General features: G+C 39.9%; 1 protein-coding gene across 6 annotated transcripts in view; it reads right to left on the bottom strand.

The window, feature by feature from the left end:
* Positions 1-19,770, bottom strand: part of GRIK1 (glutamate ionotropic receptor kainate type subunit 1) — a 460,642-nt gene that overhangs the window by 157,941 nt on the left and 282,931 nt on the right. For all 6 annotated transcript variants that reach the window (XM_055421544.2, XM_088836755.1, XM_088836734.1 and 3 more), the window contains exons 2-3: positions 6,315-6,482; positions 1,615-1,872 (exon numbers count right to left, since the gene is read on the bottom strand). In XM_055421544.2, the coding sequence (XP_055277519.1) occupies positions 1,615-1,872; positions 6,315-6,482 (426 nt within the window). The remainder of the gene's footprint in view (positions 1-1,614; positions 1,873-6,314; positions 6,483-19,770) is intronic.

Here is a 19,770-nt window from a genome sequence, read left to right as displayed (position 1 = left end):
CAGCTTACCCTTCCTGGTAGGACTGTTTTGAATATAGTATTTGTAAATTATTCATACAGTCACCTAGTTCACTTCTTTCTAAAATGAGATGAGGTATAAGAAAATACATAAATGCATATTTCCAACCACAAAAGTCACTTTTATCTGACAGGTGAAAATGGAAACAGAGTTTAGTGCCAAATAGAGGAGGCTTATTGTTCACCTTATGAGGAGTAGTATCCATAAATGCTTGCATCTGGTGAGAGAGAGTGAAAAAATGAAATACTATTAAAAAGCTTAGAAATGTTTGGTTTGGTTAATTTTTGCTGATGAGTTTATTAGCCTTACTACCACATGTGTAAATTAAGGAAAGGAGCTCATTTCAATTCTTGAAGAAAAAAAATTTCAGAAAGAAAGTAGCATTATTCTTTCCACACATAAATACTAAGCACATCCCTGTATTCCAGGATTGTGCTAGGTAGCAGATTTTAAAAATAGATAAAATTTCAACTTTTTGGAATTTCTGATCTCATAAACATTTAAACAAATCATGAGAGCATGTATTATAATGCTTATGTTTATAATGTGCTGTTAACTCCCAGTGTGGTCACAGAGAGCTTTAGAAAGAAAAGGGAGTTGAGTGTGATCATGGAGAGTGGGGAAGCTTACCACCTTGGAGGTTATGTGGAGGACCTTGCAAAGTGAGAGGCCAGCCTCAGAAAGAAAGATTTGGGATGGACTTGGCGGGTATTTAAGAAATGATGTGAGAGAACTGGGGATGTAGCTCAGTTAGTACTTGGGTGAATGAAGATGAGAATGGTTAGATGGTGAAGAGCTTTAAGTTAGAAGGACTTGGGCTTTCCTATGTGGAAAGTATTACAGGCAGAATTTAAACTGCATGAAAGGGGACTTTAACTTCAACAAACCTCAAAATGTAAACAGAAGGCAAGGGGGGAAAGTACCAATGAAAGAAACTTCCAGTTGGGTAAGGTCAGAGAAATGTCTAGCGAGGTGCTCAGCGTGTCTGTCCTTTACCTTAAAGTTAGCAGGTAGACCAAAGCCAGCTTCATTAAGGGCTCATTACAGGGGTTCCTAGTCCTTTCCCCATGAAATGACCAGATCTATCAATACAACCTCTGACTGGATTCTTCTGTTGATGTACTTAATTTTTTATTAATTTTTATTGGAGTACAGTTGCTTTACCTACCTTAGAAACTTTTCAAGACATTTACATAGCTACTTATTGAAATGGAATCATACTTTGAAGTGGCCATTGCCAAACTTTCTCTGTTTTATTTAACAATGGAGCCGAGGTCATATTCTTAATGGAGCTGGATACATTAAATTGCACCTTTACTATTCAGATTAGATCATAACATATGTCAATAAGGTGATATTTCTTTTTTTTTAAAGTGCCGTTAAGTTCGATGATGAAAGGGTCATCAGAAAAGATCAACTTACTAAAAAGAAGAGAAGCCCGCTACACATGGCACTTCCAAACTAGAATACTCAATTAGCTTCATATAAAAGACCATCCTCATGCACTCTGCCTGATGAGTCGATGCCTAGAGAATACTCTGGCTCTCTTTATGCCAACCACACATGGCCAGGTGAGGGCTGGTGTGAGTCCCATACCTGTGCTATCTTCATACACCACGGTCACTGTCTTCCAGTTGTAGTAGAGGACCAGATCCAAGACCGCCCTGCTGATAGCCGCATAATCGGGGTAGAGGTTGATGTAAAACAGGTCTCTGTTGTCCACGGAGGGGTGTTTCCAGCGAGTCTGTATATGTGGAACCTCGAGAGCATTGCAAATAGACTGCACAGCACTGACGGATGAGCTATGGGAAGGACCAAAGAGAGCAGCCACACCAAGCGCCAGCTGGTCACATGCTGACGTCCACAGACAAGGAGAGAGTGGAGAGGGGAGGGGAGAGAGAAAGAAAGAGAGCTCTGTGAATTTAATCGCCCCTTTCATGGTTCCTCCTTATTTTCACTATTGGAAACCTTCCTCCACTCTCCATCTGTATGTTGAGGGAACATGCTTAATCCAACTTCCAACATCCCTGAGATACTAATTACTAGAGATGTAAATGTTGGGATGATTAGCAACACAACACTGGGCCAATGCCATGCAAACAAAAATTAGTTGTTGGTCTCACTTTGTTACTTTTAATCAGATGGAGTTTAAATCTCTTGCTTGGTGTGATGCCACCCAGAAGCACTCAGTGAGTATAAGCCATTTGCCAAGTGAATGTCATATGAATTCAGCTCTGTCATGTGATAATGTGGCAGTGAAGATAACTAGCGTAGTCCCTGAATCAGAAGCCTCTGTGGGTGGCTGCAGAGTACTTTAGTTCCGTCCTTCCCAAAATTCAGAAAAGAGGTCCAGGCTATTGAGAAATTGCTAAAGAATGCTCAGTGATACTGATACTTAATTAATTACAGAATAATAGATTAGCATAGCTTAAAAGGGTCTTAGAAGATATGTGGCCCAACCCACTAATGTTATGAACCCACTACCAGGGCTTTCCTGGTAGCTCAGTGGGTAAGGAATCTGCCTGCAATGCAGGAGACCTGATTGGATTCCTGGGTTGGGAAGATTCCCTGGAGAAGGGATAGGCCACCTACTCCAGTACTCTGGCCTGGAGAATTCCATGGACAGTATAGTCCAGGGGGTCGCAAAGAGTTGGACACAATTGAGCAACTTTCACTTTTCACCTTTTCACTAACATCACAGGCAATGCAGTGAGTCAGAGTCTCTGGATAATGGTAGAATTGACCAGAGTCCAGGGACCCAGCTCAAGGACAGGCTTATTTCTACATCATCATTAGCCAACATATAGTTGAACAAAATAAAGTAGATATGTACATAAAAATTAATTTTAACATTAATTTTTCATTATATAATTTCATGTATATAATAAAATTTAGAATATTTAGATAATTTAGAATATTGAAAATTATAAGAAAGTAAAAATGGCCCTGAAATTCCATCAACTTCTAATAATATCAATTCACATTGAGTTGGCTAAGAAGTTTGTTCGGGTTTTTCTGTAGGAGCTTATAGGAAAATCCAAATGAACTTTTTGGTCAACCTAATATTTTGGTATTCCAATTTATCTAAAAATTGAACATGATATAGATACAGTTTGATGCATTGCTTTCTGTATTCAACACTAAGTTTAACACTAAAAGCACACTCTTACCCTCAAGTTATTATAAATTCTGCAAAATTAATATTTTTACTGTCATAGAATAGCCTAGACCATGATTCCGAGTGTCATTACTTATTTAACTAGCCCGAAGTCGCAAGGAGTCGGACATGACTGAGCGACTGAACTGACTGATGATGCAGAATGGAGCTTTCCTGGTGGCTCAGATGGTAAAGAATCTGCCTGCAATGCGGGAGACCTGGGTTGGATCCCTGGGTTGGGAAGATCCCTCTGAGAAGCAAATGGCAACCCACTCCTGTATTCTGGGCTGGAGAGTTCCGTGGACAGAGAAGCCTGGTGAGCCATGGTCCATGGGGTTGCAAAGAGTCAGACATGATCAACTGAGTGACTGAACATATGGTACTGAATTAAGTTGCTCCTAAGTTTTGGTTATTATAAGTAATATTATGAGTACTTATTATAGTTCTTATATTTTTCTCTAGCTTTTATATGACTTCTTAGAGTAGATTTTCAGCTATAATAAAATGCTATTGATATTTTTAAGTTTCTTGATATAGATAAACCAAATTCTCTTCCAGAGAGGTTGGGACAGATTATCTTCTATAATCTCATAAAATAAAAGTGTTAGTCACTCAGTTGTGCCTGACTCTTTGCAACCCCATGGACTATAACCCTTCAAGGTCCTCCATCCATGGAATTCTCCAGGCAAGAATACTGGAGTGGGTTGCCATTCCCTTCTCCATGGATCTTCCAGACTCAGGGATTGAATCTGGGACTCCTGCATTGCAGGCAGATTCTTTACTGTGTGAGCCACCAGGGAAGCCCCATCATAGATATACACTGGCATTAAACATAAGTGTAAAAACATTTCAAATTTATATATTAATGCTAGTTTAAAAGAATTTGGAACTGCTGAGAAACAATAGTTGAATATACGAATTAAATAATAGCAACATGTATAAATGAAATTATATTGATTTTTCTAATAATGCCATTTCACAATTTAAAGATAAGTGGAAAAAAATATATGGCCTTGTTAAGCTTACTGACTTGATTTAGAGAGAAAAATTAATATGTAAAATTTTGTGAACCATATTTCACATATCTATGGGACAGCAAGTATACACAAGCATTCACAAGGAACGTTGTGACACTGTGCTCTTCATTACTGAATTATCACACGAGACATAAAGGCATAATTTTCTAATACTATAGGTGAAAACTGTCCTCAGATGCTAATTTTCTGGATGTGCTTTCACTGGTTAGCAAGAAAAAGTGAAGGCATGAGAGTATATGAACTCTTGTTTTGTCTAGCATCGGCAGTGGATTGAGATTTCTGCTAATATTTAGCTTGGGGATTCTAATATTACTTGACAGAAAATCAATCCTTTTGAATTCTGTTTGCCAGAAAATTACGAGCTTTAAGAAGCTTTGGGGGTGTTTAATTTATAAATATGGCAGGTACTTCAGGTCACAAAAATGCTTTGGATTTTACGTGGGTTGAAGTGTTATTGTGAAGTGTGGTTGGCTTTCTGGGGATATTTATTCAACAGTGTTTTGCATGAGTGTGTATGTGAGCGTGTGTGTCTGAGAGAGATAGAGAGAGGAGACAAAGAGAGACACAGAGGGAGGTCCAGAGAGGAGGGCACAGAGAGGTCTGACTCCTAGAGATAATTTATGTGATGATGCCGGATACACTTTAAAGTTCTGTAGAAACATAAAGGTTTACTGTTTGTTCACAGACAACTCTAACCTGTATACTATCTGCAACTTTATTGGTCTTTAAAAAGGGAACTATTCTTATACTCAGATGATGCTATAGATTTTTAAAGAAAACCACTATACTATGCAATTTTCATCTGTACTCCCAGGAAAGCAAATTTCACTGTGTTTTTTTTTTTTGGAAAGGACACAAGAATTTGGCAGATAAGCATATTAAGTGAACACACCCCGCAGTCCTAATGAAGTTAACTCTAAGTGGAAACAACCAGTGTTTACTTACTTGGAAATTAGCTTGAACATGCTGGTCATTGTATTCCACTTAATTGTGTGTGTTTGTAAGAATTTTTTTTTTTAATGTGGACCCTTTTTAGTCTTTATTGAATTTGTTACAGTATTGCTTCTGTTTTGTGTTTTGGCTTTATGACTGTGAGGCTTGTGAAATCTTAGTTCCCCAACTAAGGATGAAACCTGAACCCCCTGCACTGGAAGGTAAAGTCTTCACCACTGTACCACCAGGGAAGTCCCTACTTGTGTATCTTTGATGGGCAAAGCTTTCATCTAAAAGAAAAAGAGCCCCTCATATTCTGGGGTGATATTCCCAGACAAAAACACCTGTAGGGAAACCCAACAACTCTCTAGTTAGAGTCTATCTTCAAGTACGTCAAATGCGGCTTGAAAGGGTCATCTTGGAAGTGTTTGGAGGATTTTTAAATAAGTCCCACATCAAAAACTCTTTCCGTGAGACAAACCTTGCAGCCTACATGCAAGTTATATTATTTTCTAGGAAATTGTCTTCTGTTCAGACACAAAAGATTTTCTTTGATCCCATAAACTTCCCTGCTTTATTTATTTATTACACTGTTCCTTTTTTTATCCTATTTTTAAAAAATTGAGGTATAATTGGCATAAAATATTATATTAGTTTCAGGTGTAAAACATAATGATTCAATATTTATAATCTTCACATTTCTCTGATCTTGTGGAAAGGGAATAAGGTAATATTTGAGAGGATGTTAGGTAAACCCAGTGGCTCACAGCCTCTTAGAATTCAGGTTGTGAATTCTGTGTGTTGTGGGCATTTCCACATGCTGGGTAGATATGACCTTCCACAAAGTTTTATTTGACTGCACTGTACAATTTCATGGTGATATCTCAGCCTCAGGAAGGAAAAACAGATCAAGCTTGACATTTTCCATTCACAGGTGAACCAGTTAATCATGGAGTGGAGGGCACTGAAGGGTAAGCTAATCAGAAAGGCCCAGAAAACAGAACTAGGCAACATCCATTAGGAGGGTTCAGATGGTGCTGGGCAGGGATCACCTGCAAATCCTTTGCACAGAGATGTCCACTTTACAAAAGGGCAGGTAGCAAAGAGAAGGTGACTTGTGGAGCAGAAACATCACCCAAAGAAGCTTTTAAAAGTGTGAAAATAGTTACCTCTCCGTGAGGCTTCAAAACTATCAAAAAGGTTAATTTTCTGGATATCGTAGGTTAATGTGGTGTTAGGCATCAGGGTTCGATTTCTGTTAATGCTGGTGACTGCAAACTTGAATGCTAATTCTTCAACGTTAACAGGTTCATTTTCCACAGTTTCAAAAATCCCTCCTGTAGAAGCAAAAGAGATGCATGAAAAGCATTAGTTATGTTATCAATGTGCATTCTTTAAAGAGAAGAATATAAGTGATACAATCAAAAGACCCAAAAGAATCAAAGTAAGAATAGTCAAAATAGATCCCAACCCCAGTTAAAAGTTACAACTATCAGCATATCAGATGCAGATAAAACTTCATATGTGTGCTTAAGATTTCAAAACCAATGCTGGACTGTGCAATACCTATCAGATGGTGAATGGGTTCCAAATATTTAGTATCATATCAAGTATGATTTGTAATTCGATGGGGGATGATTTTCCACAGTGTGGACATAAATCACTCTGTGGTTGACCTAAGCACAATCTCAGCTGTATCCTGGTAGGACCGTCTTTCCTTAGAATGAAACTCATTCTATTTTAAAAAAAAATAGACATTCTCAACTCCAGAAGGATCATGCAGAGTTGAGTAGGGTCAAAATGAGTCATATGAGCCCTTAGATTTTTTTTCAGAATGAACATGCCTCGTCCTTCTGGCTCAGAATTCTGCAGTCATATCCTAGTACCTTCCAAAGTGCGTGGGCAGAATTTAAAAAAAAACAAATTGTTTTTGTGTTGCTTTGAGAAACCGATCCTGTTGCAGAGCAAACATACTTACTATCTCTGGAGAGTGTTGAGTGTTCCTCCACTGAACAAACACATGCACTGTCTTTGCTGTCTTAAACATGAAGACCTCATTACAAGCAACAGTACAAAATATCAGTGTTTAAAGAGTCATCAGAGAATTCAGCTCTGATTTTGATGTTGATAAAGGCAATTTAAGTATTATTAAATATACATTCTAAATGTTCTTTAAGGGCTGTCCTGGGATTCTCAATAGACACAGAACATACAGTAGTGGCTCTTAACTGTTGGCCACTTAACTTGTTCCTTGATTAATCAATAGTCCTCAATTTCTTTGGAAAAACATATTAATTGGTGCCCATAGAAGGCTGAACACTTGTAACTAGTAGACTACTATTTGTTTACTGTCATCATTGAGACTGGTTTGCAAATGCTTCAAGTTTTCTCTCCACTTGAAACACACAGACAAAAACAAAACAAAAATCTTAGTGTGAAAATTACGAACATCACTGGCACAGGTACAAATTACGTTTATTCTTTCTAAGAAAAAGAATTTCCATTGGCAGACTGTCATTTCAGAAAATGACTCTAGTTTGAAAGAACAGTAAACAAATACTCATCTGTAATTTTTAAGTTAAAATTATTTGATGGAGAGGCAAATTCTTTCTAAACTTACTTTCTGTGTTAAATAATCAACTCGTGTCCATTTTTGAAAGCTAAGGTATTTGATTCAACTATTTTGGCTCCTTAGTAAATGTCTCTGGGTTTTTTAGACTGATGATGTGAGATGCATGTGGAGATTATTTCTCTGTTCTCTGCGAAACCAGAGGTGAATAGGACATGACTTTACTAATGTTTTCCTATGGAATCATATTGGATATTTATTCTGAAATTAACCTTAGGAAAAATCCTGCTCTTTGACTTTGCTTTTTCTTTTGTAAGACAATGGTAAACAGGTTCTAGGCTGGAGGGACTTTCAGATTCTCTCAGAACTGTCAGCACAAAGGGGATGCAGTGAGCTCACACAGTAGATACTTGGTCACCAGAAGAAGATGGACATATAGTGGTTTCCTGCCACAGTCCAGGTGACCCACAACGGGAATAGCCCCTTCTTAAGATCAGAAACTCTTTGATGCTAGAATTTCCACAGTAGTTAATAGTTAGTTACTTGTCTATCTCTCCAAGAACATGGTGAGACCCTCAGGAAGATGGACTGAATCAATGTCCTCAGAGAGACCAAAGTATCTTAAGATGCTTAACCTGCAATAGTTCATCAGTCCCTGAACTCCTTGGCACCAGGGACATGTTTCATGGAAGATAACTTTTCCACAGGGGAAAAGTGGGGGATGATTTGGGGATGATTCAAGTGTACTGCATTTACTGTGCACTTTATTTCTGCTATTATTACATCAGCTCCACCTCAAATCATCAGGCATCAGATCCACCTGGCTGAGAAAAGTTAACCATTGGCTAAGTTGGAGAAGGAAATGGCAACCCACTCCAGTGTTCTTGCCTGGAGAATCCCAGGGACGGGGGAGCCTGGTGGGCTTCCGTCTATGGGGTCACACAGAGTCGGACACGACTGAAGTGACTTAGCAGCAGCAGCAGCAAGTTGCGAGCACGTTTAATCTTTACAAGGCAGGCTGGTAGAAAAGAACAAATACCTGTATCAGAATCAGAAATTCTGGAGTCTGAACCTTGGTCCACCCATTTTTTCCTTTGAGAAAGATTTTTAAGTACCAGGAAGAAAGTTTCTATAAAAAAGCTCTTTCACTATGAATATTTCATTTAAAACTTATGACAATACTGGTAGGAGATAGTATATTTGTGTTCATAAATGAAAAGATGAACAAAGATATGACACATTTTGCCCAAATTATTCAAAATCAGAAAGTCTTGTCTTTAACAAACTCAAGTGTTTGATTCATTATAAATATAAATATGCTTCATGATGTACATCATCTCTAAATGAAGTTAATGATGCTGCCTTGCTTATATTGGGCTTTCCTTGGACGATTGCTCTAAAAAGGGAATGGTATAATGCAGTGAAAGTATCCTGAATACTCAATCATGCCTCAGAAATGAGTATTATTATACATGGATAGGGCTTCCCTGGTGGCTCAGATGGTAAAGAATCCACCTGCAATGTGGGAGACATGGTTTGATCCCTGGGTTGGGAAGATGCCTGGAGAATGGAAAGGCTACCCACTCCAGTATTCTGGCCTGGAGAATCCAATAGACCATATGGGGTTACAAAGAGTCAGACTGAGCGACTTTCACGTCACACGTGGATAATGAGGATAAAGAAAGGAATAGGTACTTGTAGAACTCCCCCTTCATCTCAAAATTGTTTATTGGTCTAGAGTTGTGTTTTACATAAAGCTGGCTACACCTGAGTTTAAGAGAATATTAAGTGCTTTTGTTATGTGCTTAGGTGGTATGTAGGTACACTCTGTTTGTCATTTTGGGGGCAATTTTCCTTCATTCCTTCACCAAGTAACCATTATAAATGTCATTAGCTCAATACCCCACCACGCTCTCCTTTTTCCTTTAGTGCTAAGTTGCTTCAGTGGTTTCCCACTCTTTTCGACCCTATGGACTGTAGCCAGCCAGGGTCCTCTGTCCATGGGATTCTCCAGGCAAGAATACTGGAGTGGGTAGCTATTCCATCCTCCTGGGGATCTTCCCTACCCAGGGATTGAACCCGAGACTCTTTTGTCTCCTGCATTGGCAGGTGGGTTCTTTATTACTACTGCCATCGGGGAAGCCCCAACCTTTTCTTTAGAGAAGATTGCAAATACCAAAAACCTATAGTGAAGTGAGATATATACAAGCCTGGGGAAGTACCAGGAAAGTTAAATATGATAGAAACAGGAGGAAGTTATTAAAAGGTGCCAGACCTCACACAGAAGCAGACTCTTTCAGCAGCAGCCAACTTCCTCTCTCCTCCCCAAAGCTGCAGATTTTACAAAACTGAGTTTCAGTGTCTTTGATAGAAGGATTAGAGGGACACATACCTAAAGACATATGTATTATTACTATTACTATTATTATACTACTACTGTTATTATTGCTACTTCTATTATTATTATTATTAGATTTGTAGCTGTGAGCTTGTCAGTGAGACCTTTCAAGTGTTTGGGGCCCCTCATGTAGTCAACTTCTGGATGCCTGGGTTCCGTGGTTTCCAGAGGAGGAGCCCTTGGCTTGTACCCTCCTCTGTTTGTCATTCTGTGTTCTTTTCTCTCCTTTTGTTGCTCCTTCCCTTTCCCTTTGTCCTGAGGTCAATGCTTTTCTCTGTTTCTGTTATTTAAGCTGAGCTGAGCATGACTTCCTTTAAAAATTCAATGAGCCACAGAAGGGTTAGAGAAAGCAAAACTAAGAAAGCAGCTTAGGTTCAGAGGAGAGTTAAGTGGCCCCTCTCACCCCTGAACATTTTATTTTCTCTAAATCGTCTCAGTCAAGTCAGTCCATAAGAGAAGAAAGCAGGAATTTGAGAGCTCCTCAATGAAAGTAAGGAACCAAATGAAGATGAAGAACCAGCTTGCTTGCTTTCTTTTAAGCTGTAACTGCTGTGAAGCAGAGCGTGGCAGATGGAGTGCAGGAGGGTGATAAACCTCAAAATCCATGTGCCTGGCCTTTCTATGTTCACTTCCATGAGTTACAGTCACACCTCATATGTACCCAAAGTTAAGAAGTATTGTTTGTATTTTTCATGTACACTATTTTTTTTCTGTTTTTATTGTGTGAATGATATAGAAGTATTTTCCATTTTCTATGATGTGAATCAGACTGAGTACTGATCATCAATCATTCCTCATGGCCTGGGTATATGTGATATTGTGATTTGTGAGAGAAAGTACATGTTTGGTCTTTAACCTCATTTCTGGCACTAGACTCCTAAAACTTGAGATTTCTTAAGCGAGGAGAGCAATAAAGCTGTCTTTTGTTATATTAAAGAAGAGTTTTTTGGAAAATACCTAAGGATGGGAACTACTTTTCAGGAGAATCAGCCATATGACTGCTGCTGCTGCTGCTAAGTCACTTCAGTCTTGTCCAACTGTGCGACCCCATAGATGGAAGCCCTAGAGGATTGAAACTTTCAGACCTGCTCCCAAGCCCACTCCTGACCTCTGGGAAGGGGAGTGGGGCTGGAGATTGAGTTCAAAGGACAATGGCTAATGATTTAAATGATCAATACCTGTGTAATGGAGCCACTATAAAAACTCAAAAAGACAGCACTTAGAGAGCTTCAAGATTGGTGAACATGGGGATTTGGAGAGAGTGGGGTACTGGGAGAGGGCATGGAGGCTCCGTAACTTTTCCCTGTACCTTGTCTTATGCATCTCTGCCATCTGGCTGTTACCCAGGTACATTCTTTTTAATAAGCCAGTAATCTTGTGCATGGGCTTCCCTGGTGGCTCAGATGGTAAAGAATCTGCCTGCAGTGTGGGAGACCTTGCAATGTGAGAGACCCTGATTCTGATTCTCTCTCCAGATAGATGGTGTCAGGATTGAGTTGAATTTCAGGACACTCAGTTGGTTATCAGCTTCCCTGGTGGCTGATAGTAAAGAATATGTCTGTGATGCAGGAGACCTGGGTTCAATCCCTGAGTCAGGAAGATCCCTTGGAGAAGAGAATGGCAACCCACTCCAGTATTCTTGCCTGGAGAATCTCATGGACAGAGGAGTCTGGCTACAGTTCATGCAGTTGCAAAGAGTCTGACACGACTGAGTGACTAAGCACACAGCACAGTTGGTATTGGAGATTTGCTTGTTAGCATGAGGAAATCCTTATTCTTCCAACACACATGGTGGAATTAAAATCAGAACCCTTTTAATATGGTTAGGGACAGTCTCTGTCTTATTACCAACAGGAAGTTTGGACAAGGGTCAAAGGTCATCATCAATATATACCCCCCCAGCTTCTTCTCAGCTCACCCATCATTTTCAGCCTGAGGTCATGACAAATGATAACTTAGAACACAGTGCCCAAACAATATGAAAAGGTCAGAAAGGGGAAAAGGTCTTGATTTATTTCGAGTCAGGTTCTGACTTCGTATGTGAATATTGGTGCCATTTAAAATGATAAAGATGGGCTTCCCTTGTAGCTCAGGTGGGAAGGTGGTAAAGAATCTACTGGTAATGCAGGAGACCCGGATTTTATCCCTGGGTCAGGATGATAAAGGTAGCACATCAAATATTCTATACACAACAAAATTCTTTGTGTTCTACAAAACATTTTTTTCTTAATAAATGTGGGTACTTAGGCTTTGTTCATGAGGGTCTAAAGTCTTTGTCTTGGTTTTTACAATTATACTCTGCAGGGAAGAAGGGATGTTGGTACAAACAAAGCTAGTGTGAAGGACTCTGTCCCTTCTGCTCTGGATCTCTCCCTTGAGAAAAGTCACCACATATGCTCACTCAACAAAGAGTGAGAAAAAATAAGATGTGTGCACATATTCTGAAGTAGTTTTAAAACTCAAACATACTTTTTGATATGGGGCAACTTGGGATATGTGGAAGCAGGGCTGCTCAGGGAACTTTGAGAGTGTAACCTCCTTGGGCAAAGCTGTGGCCTGATCATCACAGTGGACCACTGAGTGCTCCATCAAGCCGTGGGATGATTTTTGCTACTGCAGTGGGTCCAAATGACAGAGCTTTGAGCCAAAGAAGATTATTCCCAAACTCGAGCTCTCTTAGAATTCACCTTGCTCACGTTCAGACTTCTTTGGTATCCATCACCTGTTTTTTCTTTCTGATTTCTCCCTTCTGGAGTTGGAATAACTATTTCATGCCTGTCCCAACATTGTATCTTATAAATAACTTGTTTGATTTCACAAGTTCATAGCTGGGGGACAATTTTGTCTCATGGGGAATTCTGCCTGGAGCCTCGCCCATTTCTGATTTAAATGAAGTTTATATTAGACTTGGGCTTTAGAGTTAATGCTAGAACAAGTTAAGACCTCTGGGGCTGTTGGTATGAAACACATGCATTTTTATGTGAGAAGGACCTGAATTTTGAAAGAATCAAGGCTAGAATGCTATAGACTGAATGTTGGTGATCCTCCAAATTCATATTTTGAAGGCCTAATGTGACAATATTTGGAGGAGAGGACTTTGGGAAGTAATGAGATCAGAAGAGTGAAGCCCGTTATGGAATGAGCATCTTTATAAGAAGAAGAAAGAGCAGTCTCCATCACGTGAGGCTAGGAGGAAAGATAACCGTCCACAAGCCAGGAAGTATGTTCCCACCAGACACCAGCTCTGCTGTCATCATCACTTGGACTTCCCAGCCGCCAAACTGTGAGAGACACATTTGCTGTTGAAGCCACCCAGTCTATGGTATTTATCACAGCAGCTCTTGCTGACTCAAATACACACCATCTTCATTTTTTAGCCCAAGAGTATTGAAATTGAAGATGGACAATTTAACAGAAGTTACATCTATGTATGTACCATTCTCTTCCAACAGGATTCTGAATTCATAACATACTGATTTACAGTAAGCAGAGAAAAATTCACTTGAAGTTGCAGTAAAACTTAGGTAGCAGTGTTTTTCTCTCTGTTGGGGAGACTCCTGCACCAAGTTCATGTTAAGATGTAGACAGTGGTGTTTTGTGATGATAGGGACACAGCCGGAAACCACAAATGGCTGCATCCTACACAGGGGGTAGGTTGCCTTCTTCAGTGGGATGTGGGATGGGGAGATGGAAACCTAGTCAGAACTCATGGCTTGCATCACATAGTTCCAACTAGACTTCCAAGAGAATTGTTCATAATCACAAAGCCTACTACTGTAGGGTCAACAGCATAATACTGTTGGCAAAAGGCAGTGCTTTGAGAAGGCCAAGACCAAATGCTGCACTTTTACAAGAATATCTAAGGTAAATCCAAAACAACGGTTTCCAAACATTCCCTAGACCCTATTTCATGTATAATCCCATAGAATTGCAATGTCAAGAAATGGGGTCCAGAAATTTGTGTATTAAAATGACCCAGCCTTGCTGTAGGTCCCATTGATTGAATATACTTTTAAAATTTATTTTTACTTTGTTTCCAAGGATACTTAATAACCTGCTTCCTAATCTGCTTTCAAATCATTGCTTTCCCCTAAAGACCTTTTTCTCTGACTTTATGGCTTACAGAAGTGTAGCTCAGTTCAACACACATCTGTCAAGTATATGTGTGGCTTTCCCTGGAGAAAGCTGTTTTTAGTTATGACGAAAGAGAACTGGTCATTCTCTAGTTTTCTGTGGAGCAGGGGGGTATTCCAGCCAAGCCAGTGTAAGTATAAAATGATAGAAATTAAGGTCCTTGTCACAGGCACATATTTTATGGAGAAGCTGTTCTATTTTTGCTCATTGTTTCCACCCCAGCTCACTCTAGATGGAGCCTGTTCTGGATGATTGTGTGGGCAGTATGAAATGTACACCATTCTTCTGAAAAGGAATTTAAGAAAAACAATACTCCATTGTTCCAGGAATCCATCTCATTGATGATGAGAAAAAAAATCAAAAACATGAAAACAATGGCACTCAATCTTGTTCCTATAAAACAAATATGTTGTTTTGAGTCTACTTAACCTGATAGTGGTGAATATATTCCCATAACAACCATTTCAGAGTTGCGATAAAATTACACCCCATATGTATTTGTTTGTTTTGTTGTTTTACTTCAACTGGTCATTGCTTTGTCCTATCTATAACCAGTGAAGAAGTCGCTCATCCATTTGATGATTCATTTATTCATTTGTTCATGTATTTATAAAATGCCTGCCCTACTGTGAGCCAGACACTGTTCTAGGCACATGGGATACAACTGTGAACAAAACAGACAAAAATTTGACTTTTGAGGTTTACATTCATCAACTAGAAGGCCATTGACATGTCAAGGTGAGAGACCAGGAAAGATCTCACTGAGGGGACAACTTCTGAGTAAAAACCTGAAGGAGGTAAGGAAACTGCTCTGAAGATAATGGGAGAGCATTCTTGTGGGAAGGAATAGAATGTTCCACAGTGGAAGTCACAGAGGGCCATATAGGCCAAAATAGGACTCTGGGTTTTAAATACTGAGTGAGATGGGAATCACTAAAAGATTTAGAGAAGAATAGTGACATGATATGACATATTTCAAGAGAATCACCCTGTGTGATTTTGTAACTTAATAAAAGAAACATATTCTTTGGTCTTCATTACATTCTCTGGCACAGAAAAGGCTCCGAAAGCCTTTAGAATTTCCTAAGTGGTGAGAGCAATCAATGTGTCTTTGTCATATTATTGAAGTGACTTTGGAACCACCTCTAAGGATGGGGGATGGTTGCAGCAGAACCAACCAAGTGATTAGAGGGTTGGAGCTTTCAGTACTACCCTCTGACTTCCCTGGAGGCAAGAGAGGTTAGAGGTAAATCAATCATCACTGGCCAGTGAGGTCATCAATCATGGTTATATAATGAAGCCTGAAGGATGGGTTTCATAGAGGTTCCAGGTTGGTGAACACATTCATATCACAGGAAGGTTGTTTGGTTTGTGTTGTTTGTTTAGTTGTTAAGTCAAGTCCAACTCTTTGCGACCCCATGGACGGCAGCATGCCAGACCTCCCTGTCCATCAGAGGAAAGCTTTAAAATACACTTTAATGCACTGGTACACAGTGTTCTTGCCTGGAGAATCCCAGGGACGGGGGAGCCTGGTAGACTGCCGTCTATGGGGTCACACAGAGTCGGACACGACTGAAGTGACTTAGCAGCAGCAGCAGCAGCAAACATAAGTAAGTATTTCCCTGAGCTCTGTGAGCTGCTCTAACAAACAAATCCATGAGGGAAGAGTTCATGGGAACCTCTGCTTTGTAGCCAAGTTGAATGGAAGTTGTAGGTAGCCCAGGAACCTACCATTTGAGATTGGCATCTGAAGCGGCAGGGAAGTCTCATGAGACTGGGCCCTTACCCCATGAGATCTAACACTATCTCCAGGTTTCATTGAGTTGAATTGTGGGACACCCAGTTGGCATGGCAGAGAATTTCTTGGTGTGGGAAAACCTCCGCACATTGGATGACCAGAAACACCAGAAGTGTTGTGGATGTGGCAGTAGTGTGAGGTTAAACGGGGTTGGGTTTGTCTAACCCCCCTTGGTTTCTGTATTAAGAATGGACTGAAGGGAAGGGAGAGAGGAGCAGAAGGGGATGACAGAGGATGAGATGGTTGGATGGCATCACCACCTTGACGGACATGAGTTTGAGCAAGCTCCGGGAGTTGGTGATGGACAGGGAAGCCTGGTGTGCTACAGTGTATGGGGTCGCAAAAAGTTGGACATGACTAAGCGACTGAAATGAACTGAACTGAAGAGAAGAGAAAGGCAAGAGCAGAAGCAGAGAGATCTACTCCTGGAGCAGGTGCCATAATAAGTCATTTTAATAAGAGGCACTGAGATAATCCAGGTGAGAGATGATAATGGTTGGTACAGGTATTGGGGCATGACAAAAAGTGGTTGAGTTCCAAATAAAAATTGAAGGTAGAGCTGGCAGAATTTGCTGATGACCCCTAAGTAGGGGTATTTGACTTGGAGCTGTTACAAGCAGAGGTGTCAACCAGGAAGTCACAATATGGATCTGAACTTTATGGGAGAGGTCTGGACTGAAGCTAGAAATTTGGGAGTTATGACCAAAGGTGGTAATTACAGTCACAAGACTGGCTAGCATTACCCAGGAGCAAGTGAGGACACAGAGGGGCAGAGAGAGGAGTGGTGTAATCACAAGTCAAGGAATGCCTGGAGCCATCGGGAGCTTGAAGAGGCAAGAAACTGAATCATCCCTAGAGTAAGTGGGACCCTATTGACAGCTTGGTTCTGGACTTCTGGGCTCCAGAGCTGTGAGAGAACACATGTATGTTGTTTTAAGCCAATCAGTTTGTGGTTATTTGTTACAGCAGCCACAGGAAACTAATACAGTCTCCCCATTGTCTTAAGAGAGTTTTAATAGTGGCTGCTTTTAATCACTGTATTCTTTTCCTCTTTGGAAAATGTTACTTTATTCAGTACTTCAAATAATAGTGTCTAGGTTCCCAACTTGATTTTGCAAAGAAAGCTAAATAGATGCACCACACAAAAATCAGGTTTCTTTGTTATTATATTTTCCTTGAACAAGCAATAAACATGTAAAGCAGGTTTTCCTTGAACTCTGCCTATTGCCTCAACTAGCTGCTATGTGCCTGCTGTGATAAATTTTGAGGTCATCCAGGAAGGAAGGATAAAACTATTAGCTGACAATCAAGAAATGGAAAGCTTCAGTATTGTTGACTCCTGTTTTACATTCCTGCCGAATAATAGCCATTCCAGAAGCCATCAACAGAAAACAAGATGGAAATTTGATCTATTCCTTTGTTGATAGCTGCTTCTTAAATATACAATATTATATTGCCGCTCCTTATTGCCACATCTATAATTCTAATTTATTACATCATAAGCAATTTACTATAGGCCTATATTTATTGCACCTTTAATTTCAAAGCTGTGCATTTAAATTCTAAGATTCCCTTTGATAAACACTCTCTTCCTATTCAGCTTAACCTTTTCTTGTTTACTTTCTTGTTTACAAAATATTCTTGATGAAGATTTCGTGGTAGGTGAATTTGGAGGGGTAGCAAGTGTTTCTTGACCTACTGGAGACTGAAAGGACAAGGGTAATCTGAATTTTTATTTTTCAAGAAGTCCTGCATGAGGACAGAGCTGCCAGTAAGGATGAGGACAGACTCAGTGGTCTGGCTGTTGACTAAAGCTGCTACAAGTGTCTTCAGATCTCAGTGTCCTTTGAAAAGGGACAATGGAATATGGTGTCCCCCCCTTGAGATAGTGACCACACCCAAGCTCTCTCCTTGATGTCTCAGAGAGAGCATGAATTCAGTAGTGATGACCTTTGAGGAAAAAAATGTCTATTGGATGAGGAATTTCTTCAAAGGGTAGCCAGTTCTGGGAAAGACTAGTTAAGAAAACGGTTATGCTTTATGAACAGTTTAGCAGATGCCACCAGTATTTTTTCTCAATAAATTCCAATTGCACATATAAGAAAAAAAAGTACCCAAAGCCAAAAGTACTCTTATGCCAGTGATATTCAATATTCAATTTAATTCAATTCATCAAATTTTATTGGCAACCTATTCATATCTAAGACCGTGCCAGCTAGCTACAAAGATGAAAGTCTTTCCTGATTCTTCTTTGAGAGTTGGACTCTTCCCTCTCTTTTGATAACATATAATCTGGCTCACTGGGTTTCCCAGGCCAGTGCTAGTGGTGAAGAACCTGACTGCCAATGCAAGAGATGTAAGAGATGCAGGTTTGATCCCTGGATCGGGAAGATCCCCTGGAGGAAAGTACTGGCAACCCACTCCAGTGTTCTTGCCTGGAGAATCCCATGGATGGAGAACCCAGCAGGCTACAGCATATAGGGTCTCAAAGAGTCAGATGTGACTGAAGCAACTTAACACACACACACACACAAAATCTAGCTCATATTTGAGGATTTCATTTTGGTGTAAAATTATAAGCTGCAGTCTATTTCTTAGGGGTAGGGACAGTCTTTGTTGATACTTGCCCTCTCTGCCAGGACTCAGTGCAATGACTGGAGCATAGTACATTGTCCCCAACAAAAGATCAATCAATTGAACTGAGCCTCTTTTTGCTTTAACATCTCGCCTGATAAAGTGGTAAGTTATGCCAAGACCAAGAGGCTTATGAGAGAGGCAGGTGGCTGTTGAGGCGGTTAGATAAGCATGACTTGCACCATCACTGCCTTTTTAGCAGTGATGGCTCACTCTCTCTCAACTATTATGGTCCATCGTTCCCAAGCACGTTCAGGGCTCTGATTCTCTGTAAACGCTCACTTTCTTCAGGCTGCCAGCACCACCACATCATGGAAGAATGGCTAATCTCCTATTCAGTCACTGATTTCAGGCCAGAACCAGGAATATTGCCAAAGGATTCATGCCAAAGTTTTATTCTTATGAACGTCTGTGATCATTCTAACGTCTCTGGAGAGCAGTTACATTTTTAGCTTATAACATCTCATTTAAGTGCTGAAAAGGCTCAAATTTCATTTATCTACTGATTAATTAAATCAATGAAATATGCCAAGTTCACAACCTGTAGTTCCAGGGAAGCTGTGTTAGACATTTCATCGTATTTTTCTAGTTTTCTTCCTCCCCTATTTCTGCTGTTCCTCAAGCTGAAATTTCATCTTGCTGAGAAGGAAATATTGCTGTTAAAGTTGAAAGCTGATGTCTGAAGCCAGAACAAGTGGAAGCTCACAGTTCTGACAGAGCAGTGTTTACCAACGTGTATGCACAGAAGTCACTCATGAGATGCTGCACACAAAAAGAGTCCAGTGGTCAAGTATGTTTGGGAAGATGGCTGACTACCATCCCTTTTTGGACATTCACACTGCATGATAACATACAAAATTCTCTGAGAAGCTCTATAGTAAAGAAACCAATTTGATTCTGTTTAATCCAGTGTCCCTCAAATTCATTTGATTACAGAACAGTTTTCTTTGCAGCTGGGACATGCAAACACACATCCTGAGAAACACATTTTGAAAAATGTGATACAATGACCTTCTTTCTTTGGGACTGAAATAATTTACAGTCTTAAGTATTTTGCTTTTATGCTCATTTTAATGAAAAATTAAAAAAAAT

This window comes from Moschus berezovskii, chromosome 1, assembly GCF_049115385.1.
Source record: "Moschus berezovskii isolate FMDL1 chromosome 1, NW_MosBer_1.0, whole genome shotgun sequence".
In the NCBI taxonomy this organism is placed as follows: Eukaryota; Metazoa; Chordata; class Mammalia; order Artiodactyla; family Moschidae; genus Moschus; species Moschus berezovskii.
The sequence above is the reverse complement of the archived record's forward strand: the minus strand, read 5'-3'. Positions and strand labels throughout refer to the sequence as shown.